This window comes from Benincasa hispida, chromosome 11, assembly GCF_009727055.1.
Source record: "Benincasa hispida cultivar B227 chromosome 11, ASM972705v1, whole genome shotgun sequence".
In the NCBI taxonomy this organism is placed as follows: domain Eukaryota; kingdom Viridiplantae; phylum Streptophyta; class Magnoliopsida; order Cucurbitales; family Cucurbitaceae; genus Benincasa; species Benincasa hispida.
The window spans coordinates 11,565,898-11,575,310 of record NC_052359.1 but is presented as its reverse complement, the minus strand read 5'-3'; the positions used below and the strand labels follow the sequence as shown (position 1 = coordinate 11,575,310).

Below are 9,413 nucleotides of genomic sequence, written 5' to 3'. Positions count from 1 at the left end.
TTTGGGAAATTTTTAAAAATAAAAAAATATGTGAAACTATTTACATGAAATAGTAAAATTTTAATCTTTTTTATAGAAGTTGGTAAAGATTAATAAAAGTCTATCAATGTCTATCATTAATAGAAATGGATAGAAATCTATCACTAATAGAACACTGGTAGATACTAATATCAATATTTTTTTTATTATATCTGTAAATAATTTGATATGTTTCTATATGTGAAAATTTCCCTTTATTTTTTTAAAAATTAAGCCTAAAAATACTATTTTCACTTCTAAAATTTATGCTTTATTTATCTACTTTCTACTAATGTGTTCAAATATCTAACCAAATTTTGAAAACTCAAAAAAAAAAAAGTAATTTTTGAATTTAGCTTGGAATTCAATAGTTTTACCTAAGATGGATAAACCTATGGCAAGAAATAATTACCAACTGAGATTTTAATAATTTATTTTTGTAAACAAACCTTAAAAAAAATGGCAAATGGAATTTGGATCCAAGAATCTGTAATCTAGAAGTAGCCAATGAAACTCATCCAACTCACCTCCCAAAATCTCCCTTCCTTCCATTCTCATCCTCACAATCTATATCTCTCTTCCCAACTAAATTATATGATCCTCATATCCTTCTTCAATTATCCATTCCAAATCTCTCACACAACATTATCACCACCAATGGCCACCGCCGCCTCTTCCTCCGCCATCTTTGCCGCCCCTACCTTCTCGGCCGCCGCCACGAGGCAGCAGCCAACCCCCACCGCCGTATCGTTCCAAGGCCTCCGCGCACTCCCAAGCGTGAAATCAAGCCGCCCGGGAGTCGCGATCAAGAGCCGGAGATCGGTGGTGGTGAAGGCGGAGTTGAACCCATCTCTAGTGATAAGCCTAAGCACAGGGCTGTCCTTGTTCTTAGGGAGGTTCGTTTTCTTCAATTTCCAAAGGGAGAATGTAAGCAAGCAAGTGCCAGAGCAAAATGGGTTGACCCATTTTGAAGCTGGTGATGTGAGGGCTAAAGAATATGTTAGTCTCTTGAAATCTAATGATCCTGTTGGGTTTAATATTGTTGATGTTCTTGCATGGGGTTCTATTGGCCATATTGTTGCTTACTATATTTTGGCTACTTCTAGCAATGGCTATGATCCTAAGTTCTTCTAAATGTTGTATTATTGTGGCTTTGTATAGCTAAATCTTCCATCATTTAATTGCTTTGAGAACTTTGTATCTCTTTTTAATGGTGTTTTTGTGGAATGATATTGGGAAAAAGGGAAGATGGGGTTTGTGAGTTATGCTTGTGTATGATTATTATTGCAATGGCTCTTTTGATCACATGTAACTACTTGTTTAATTTTGCTGTTGAACTCACAATATCAGTGCAGAATTACATTTTGGCTGTGTTGATTACTTGATTTGTGAACACAAATGGCAATAAGTTTTGAAGTTTGCTTCTAAGTATAATGTATATGTATATTTTATGTTTAGGTTCGATTTAGTCTATAAATTAGACTTTCAGATTTTAATGGAACATTAGACCTATTTGATAACCATTTAGTTTTTGGTTTTTAATTTTTTAAAATTAAGTCTATAAACACCATTTTCACCTCTAAATTTCTTGTTTTGGTATCTTATTTCTACCAATCTTTTAAAAAAGTTAACTTTTGAAAACTAAAAAAATAGTTTTTAAAAATTTGTTTTTGTTTTCAGAATTTGGTTAAAAATTCAACGTTTTTACTTAAAAATGATGCAAACCATTATTAAATAAATGACAGAAAATATAATTAATTTTAAAAAACCAAAATGATTACCAAATCAAGTTTAACCTTTCAAATTTGTGTTGCTAAAAAAGAAAACTTTCAATTTTGTATTCAATAAAGTTGTGAATTTCTAAAAACATGGTAGAATCAATTAACGATCTATTTGAGGCACAAAACTTATAAGACTTAAGTCAGATAGTTCTTGGTGATGGTCATGTGACTTTTTGGATCTATCTAAAATCAATTTTACCAAGTAACATACACTTAAGGATTGTTTGGGAGGTTGGAATGTAATTAGGATTACTGAGAATCTGATGGATATTGGAATGAGTGAAGAATCAAGAGAGAAACGAAAATGGGATCCTAAAGCGTGAAAACAATGGAAAAGATGTTAGGTTAAAAATTATGGGAACGAAATGAATTTGGTAGTAGAAATCAGGCCCAAAATGCTCAACCCAAACATGAACTTTGTATTACATTATATTACAAACGCATTCCATTACGTGCCCCAAACACCCTACAAGATGTATTGAAGATGTATTGGAGAAGTAAATCTCAAAAATTGAAACTTGTAATTCAAAGAAAGGAGATTCATGAAGAGAAGATATAACTATTACATGGTTTTATAAAATGAACACAGCAATAGAATTAAAAGCTTTAATTTTCCCAAAAAGCTTGCAAGAGAGAGAGGAGGATTAAGTTTAATTAGTGGATTTGAAATCTCAAACCGAGTCACCAGCAGCCTCAGACTTCCGACCTAAATCAGAGAGGTTGGAGCCGACGGAGCCGCCACGAGACATGGTGGAGCTCCGGTGACGGCGGCACCTGAAAGATCCAATATGAGTGGTGGGAGAGCACAAACAATTGGATTTAGTGATGCGAGATAAGGCTGTTGATGAGAGCAGCAAATGTGGGGTTTTCTTAAGCTCTTCCATGTCGTATTCCGGCAATGCTCCTATCTTTGAACTCTCTGTTTTCCCCTGTTTTCCCTCCACCATTCCCTCCATTTATCTGTAAATTCATCAAGCAAGAATCAAACACATTAAGACCATATTTATACATTTGTAATAAAAATGGGTGTAACTGTAATAGAAGTCCATTGGTAGATCAATCATGATGGATCATAATCACAAACGCAATTGAATTGTTTTTTTTATCACATTTAGTTAGAATTAAGAATTTGTCATATTTATTGTTATCGTTATTGTTATCGTTCGACTCTTAACGGTAACAATAACAGTAAACGTGATAGATTCATATTTCTCACATGGTAGACGATAACTAATATCGAAATGTAAATGGAATGATCACCCTCTGCTCATTGATCAATTTGTGATTTTTTTTAATTATAAATTGAATAGTGGATCCCACGTGGCCAATACACGAAACAAAGTGTATAAATAATAACAAGCATAATTCATGGGAGTCTACTTTTCGAATTACCATTCATTTATAACTTTTCCATGTAAACATGATTTAAAATTTTGTTAGTTGTAAATTTGGTCCTTATAGTTTGGAGAATGTTTAAATTTCGTCTCTATAATCTAATAAAACTGTAAATAATTTTTACTATAAGAACATTTATGAAGATTTTATCAAATCACATGGACTATTTATAAGATTTTATCAAAATATAGGACTAAAATCCAACTTCTAAAACTATAAACACTCCATTCTAAATTTTTAATTTGTCATTTAACCAATTTTGTTTTGACTTAGAAAGCTAATAATCATTTTAATTGAGACTTTTTAAATATAAAGTGTAAATATTTTTTTATTTTTTATTTTTTTATTCATAAGAATTTCCCCGTCTTTAAATCGTTCTAAAAGAATATTATTTTAATTTAGCCTCACAAATTAGTTGATATTTTATTACCACTTATTAAATTGGTAGAGATTTAGAAGAGATGAAAATCTTAGGAAGTAAAACATTCAAAATTTTGGAGAATTCTTAGAAATATGAAGTAATATTTATAAATTTTATTTTATCTTTTATGTAACTTTTCTTTCTCATCAACCAATTTTAACATTAGAATTGATTGGTTTTAAATAATAGGAACTAAACCTAACGAAAAAGAACGAAATCATTAATTAAGAACTAAAAATATATATCTTAACTAAAATTAAGTACTAAAGCAAATATAGATTTTTTATTTTTATGTTCCTCGATTTTTTTCCATGATAATACAATCTTTCAATCAAAATTTGTGATTGAAAGATTCATTTAAGATCTTGTTGGATAATATTTATCTTTTAATTTTTAAATCTTAAAAGTTGTACATATTTTCTCCGCGTAACTAAAATTTGACTAAAAATTTAAATGATAAAAACAAAAGCAAATTTTAAAAAGTTGTTTTTTTTAGTGTTCAAAGTTTTTTGGATTTGGAAAATATCCAGAAAAATACAATATAGAATAAAACCAAGTTTATTGATGAAAATAGTGTTTATAAACTTAATTTTTAAAATTTTTAAAATAAAATATCATTATTTAAAAAAAAAGAAAAAAAGAAGTTCCAAATCAAGCTATTTTGAATAATTTTATTCTTAAGTACAACAAACAAGAGTGTAGGACAATTTTAGTGATGTTTATAGTTTTATTAAATCTCTAGACATCTTTAGTTCTATCAAATATTCATAGTTTCTCTTGTGATACATTTTCTTTGATAAACATAAGCTCATTGCCTCCCCCGATACGTTCGATTAACAACATATTGAATCAAATTGAAACTGTAAAATCTAACGAGACTAAATTGAAACCAAATATAGATGGTAAGAACACTTTAAAATTGGATTAATTGAAGGATTTAAAACGATAAAGAGTATCATATTGAAACTAAACATTTTTTTTTCTGGTAAAACACAAATCAAATACATTAAACCTAAAACATAAATACCTTTTTTATGTTGGAGACTGGAAACCTGACTCTCTGCCAAAGGAGAGGTGTGAGATGGAGGAAAAGGCAATGAAATAAAGTTCTTAATTTTTGTTCATGTTTTGACACCAACTTGGTGAAAATTAGTGTTTGGTCTTAATTAATAAGATGTTAACAGCCTCTAATTATTTTGATTTTTCTTTCTTGTAAGTTATGAATTTGTGGTGAATTCCTAATCTGCCATTTTTAACCATTAGTTAACTACATGCATCTTTCTTGTAGAGGAGAGAGAGAGAGTCCTAAAACTCTCAACAGAATAAATAATGCTTAAGGCTGTAAATAGAAATGGTAAGGAAAAAAAATGGGTTAAGTTATAAATTTAGTCCACAAATTAAGATGTTTGTGTCTATTTGGTCTTTAAACTTTTGATAGTGTCTAAAAGATTCTTAAACATGTTTAATAGAATCCTAAACTTTCAATTTTGTGTTAGTAGATCTATAATAGTGTGTTTGTGGTACAGAGTTATAAACATTGGAGTTTCTTGATATATGTGCAAAAGAGAGGAAGAAAGAAAAATGAAATTTTTTTATAAATATTTAAACTTTAACGGTGATTGAAGTTGGTGGAATTCAGTTATTTAATATCAAGTTATATAGTCGGTAGGCAAAATACCCCTTTAAATTTAAAAGATTTGAAAGTTCAAAAACTAATGGCTTTTTTGGAACCTCATGACTTTGAGAGATTCTAATTCGTAACAGATTTCAAATGAATTCCATTGTTTGTTATTACAAAACAGAGAATGATTTTGAATTCTAAAGCGATTTCAAATTCTATTTTTAGTTTAAAAAGTTTCCTTACTAAAATGGTAGGGTTTCGTAGGATTTCATATGATTTAAAAGTAAATTATTTATTTAATCTTGTAATATTCTTATCATCAACTAACACATCTGTAACGACCCGACCCCCTAGGACCTAGGTAAGGCCGTTACTAAAATAAATGCATGCAAAGAATTTAAAATGACGCTCAATCATTTGAAGTAAATGCTAATTAAAAACAAGAGAAGTTCAAAAGACATTTATTAAATGCAATTGTTAAAAACAATAATAGGGTACCCATAAATCATAAAGGTTAATAAGTATATATGAAAAACAATTCTTAATAATAAGTTTCAAACATCAAAACTAAAGATTAAGGGAAACATGAAAAGAACTCTAAATCTCATGATGCAGAAGCATAAAAAAAACTAGTCCCAGTGGCTCGATCATGAATTCCGCTGCGCCATCGCTGGTGCATCTCTACCCTTACCTGAAACATCAACATAAGAAAGAATGAGTATAAAATACTCAGTAAGTAACCCCACCACTGGGGTCAGGCTACATCTATGTCCTCTAGATACCCATATATGACACATAAATACATGTAACATATAAGAGACTGAGTCCTATCCTATTCTAGTTAAGTATTGTAACGACCCAGATTTGTACACATACAGGAAATTAAATGTCAAATATTAAGCATGATGAAATTTTATTTAAAGGGGTGGAAATTTAGAAAGAAAAAAAATGATGAAATTAGAAATTTATTGGATTAATTAGAAATTTATTCATTATCCAAAAATAATGAATGAGGGAGCAGAATCATGGAGGATTAGAAGTTGGATGCTAGCTAATTCAGGAGACAACGGGCAGTAGATAACTTTTTGTTTGGGCACTGCTCATTGGAAGAATTGGAGGTGAATTAATTGCCCATATACTCTTAAAATTTGAAAGAGTTAAAAAGAGGAAGTGGAATCCACAAGAAGTGAAGGCAACCACGCGTGAAAACTAGCGAGACTGGAGAGAACATTGGAGAGAGCGAGAGTAAAGAGAGCGAGATTCTTAGCGAGACAGTAGGAAAGAGCGGGAGCGAGAGTGAGAGCGGGAGCGAGAGTAGGAACGAGAGCGAGAGTGCGACCGAGACCAGCGAGAGCGAGAGTCGCGAGAGCCAAACCAGCGAGAAAGCTGAAGAGAGCGAGATTCTGAGAGCAGAGTGAGCGAGAATTGGATAGAAGCGCGAATTATGCGTTGAATTTGGCCACGATCTTATAGATTATACATAGAAAAACCCTAAAATTGAATACAAACAAAGAATGATGACGTAAGGGCAAACGTTGCCAAGATTAGGTGTCTTATTGAGAGGAATCCTTAAACCCTAAGTAATTCTAAATAAGCCACCTGTAGGATGATTTGTCACATTGAGAAGAGCTGAAAACTACTATAAATAGAACCCTTTACTGAAGATTTAACCCATTCTCAAACAAATCTCAGTAACAAAGAATCGTGTGAAAGAGTAAGTGTGAGTGAGGAAGTTCTGTGAGGCTAAAAGAGAAAAGCTCGGGTAAGGTGCTGCCCAAATTTCTTTTTAGTTTAAAAAGGGAAAGCTCTACTGATCAAATCATAAAGAATAATAAGGAATAATTAGATCACCGTCAAGGTAAGTAGTTATCTCACCCTCTCTTTAAATGTTCTATGGTAGTGTACCTTTATTATGTTGCATGGTTATGTTCATTGTTATATTGCATTACATGTTTAGAACACGATTCTCTACAAGGGACCCATGCATGATGTTTGTTCACGATTATGTTAAAATCAAGTTTTAATTAGGTGTAAGTTATGCTTCCAGTCTAATCTTACGTTTATATTAATGGTTGATGTGGGATGCGACTCTGGCCCTACTGACTGCATGACCCGCTAATCAACAGATGGGTTAGTTTTCGCTTAAGTCCTCATCTTCCTATCAGGGCGGAGAAATTTATGGGCTGGCAGGGTATGTATGGTTGCACCCCTTTAGTCCAATATTACGTTTATGCTAATGGTTGATGTTGGATGCGACTCAGGCCCTACTGACTGCATGACCCACTAATCATCAGATGGGTTAGTTTTCGCTTAAGTCCTCATCTTCCTATCAGGGCGGAGAGATTTAAGTTGGAAGCATAACCGACCACCACATGTTATTATACGTTTTCGGTCCCGAGCATATGTTTTCATGACATGTTGATTGTGATTGTGCATTTGGTCACTACCCTACGTGAGAACTACTTACTTGGTATATTATATACTCATCCTATATTTTTATAGACTTTGTAGGTAAGAATACAACATAGATGGCAGAATTGGACGTCGCTCAAATGGCCAACCATCAAACTCACTATCATAGGCATATGTATTTTGTACCACCACACTAATGTTTTATGGATCCTGGTGTTGATAAATAAACTTTTTATATAGCTTTTCTATCTAATTAATAAAATTTAGATATGTTCTTGGAAATTTTAACCAAAACTCATCTAATGATAGAAAAGTCTAAGTACGCATGTCGTAATGGTCGGATCATAATGAGTAAAGATCCGGGCGTTACAAGTATGCCCACAAACTGGTGAATCCCGAAGGAAACACAAAACTGGTGAATCCAAAAAGAAACACAAACTGGTGAGCATCTAACTAATCAATGAGGATATTCACACAGTCTTAACGTGCTAAGATCAACATTGTACAGTTCTAAAGCATACATAAAAATCCTTAATACCATGGCTACATCACATACCCATAATTCTTAACAACATATTATACATCATCCATGTATAACTTATATCATAAATCCACAACATACAAGTATGCCTCAATGCCAGTAGATCAGACATTGACATATGAAAACACATACTATCACATACTAACGATCAAGCACTTAGGTGTGTATGTAAATAAATCAGAATTTGTGCCAGAACATATTTTGATTTACGTCATATTGTCAATCAACATGCTAACATTTACCATAACATACACTTATCATGCTAGCATACAACTAGAGTCTGGCTCGTGGGCAGTTCCAGTGATAAGATTACTTACCTGATAAAAATTTTTAGACCATCAAACTATGATGACAATCCAAAGTAGCGGTTCTAACAACAAAACAACTCTCAAATTTTAGTTGAAGTCATAATTGTAAGACTTCAGGTCCAAGTCCAAACTATCAAGAACCTTATTTCAAAGAAGAAAAACACTTCCACCTTCCACGACGGGGCCTCCTTTGACTTCCAAACTCTCTGACGACTTAAGCTTGAAAAAAAATTCAATAAAGACGAGTCATAACACTGAAACAAAATATTAATGGCCAATGAAACGAAACCGACACAAACCTTACCCCAATAGATCTGACGAAGACCAAAAACGACCCGACGTGGCACGGGCGACGACAGCCGGTAGCGAAGCGGCTAGGGTGGCAGACGTGGGGGAGCTGGATCCGAGACACGATCGAAGGCGGCGTGACTTGACCGGTTGGCGAGAACCGTCGTGAGGAAGGGCGAGGGAAGCAGTTCGGTCAAATCCCTAGATCTGACACGGACGACTTTGGGGAGACACAGCCGTGCACGAGAAACGAGCGCACGGCGCGCGGCTAGGTCTGAGACGTCGATCAGAGGTGGTGCCGGCGACCGGTTTGCGAGACGGAGCGAAGGGCGAGGTTTGCCGAGAGAGAAAGAGATGCGAGCGGCTTGGGATTCGTGGCTGGCGGCAGACGTTCAGCATCCGATCTGGGTGGACTGAGAGCGGCGGATGTGCGGCCGTTCGAATTTGGGCGGACTGAGAGCGTGTCTGACCGGCAGGATCTGGCCAACTGGAACCCATGAACGACGGCGAGGAAGCAGAAAACGGAGGGGGGGGGTGTTGGTTCTTTTTATTTTAAAAAAAATTACTAATAATTATAATAAAAGGAAAATAGTATAACTTTAATTAGATCCTTTCCTTAACCCACTTT

At 33.7% G+C, this 9,413-nt stretch overlaps 1 protein-coding gene across 1 annotated transcript; it reads left to right on the top strand.

The window, feature by feature from the left end:
* The first annotated feature begins 675 nt into the window (after positions 1 to 675).
* LOC120089719 (photosystem I reaction center subunit V, chloroplastic) lies at positions 676 to 1,383 on the top strand. The gene has a single exon (XM_039047086.1). The coding sequence runs from the start codon at positions 676 to 678 to the stop codon at positions 1,150 to 1,152; it is 477 nt and encodes a 158-aa protein (XP_038903014.1). The 3' UTR covers positions 1,153 to 1,383.
* The last annotated feature ends 8,030 nt before the right edge of the window (positions 1,384 to 9,413 follow it).

What these genes read in the sequence shown, in the direction of transcription:
- LOC120089719 (XM_039047086.1), top strand. Translation starts at nt 676, where the DNA reads ATGGCCACCGCCGCCTCTTCCTCCGCCATCTTTGCCGCCCCTACCTTC.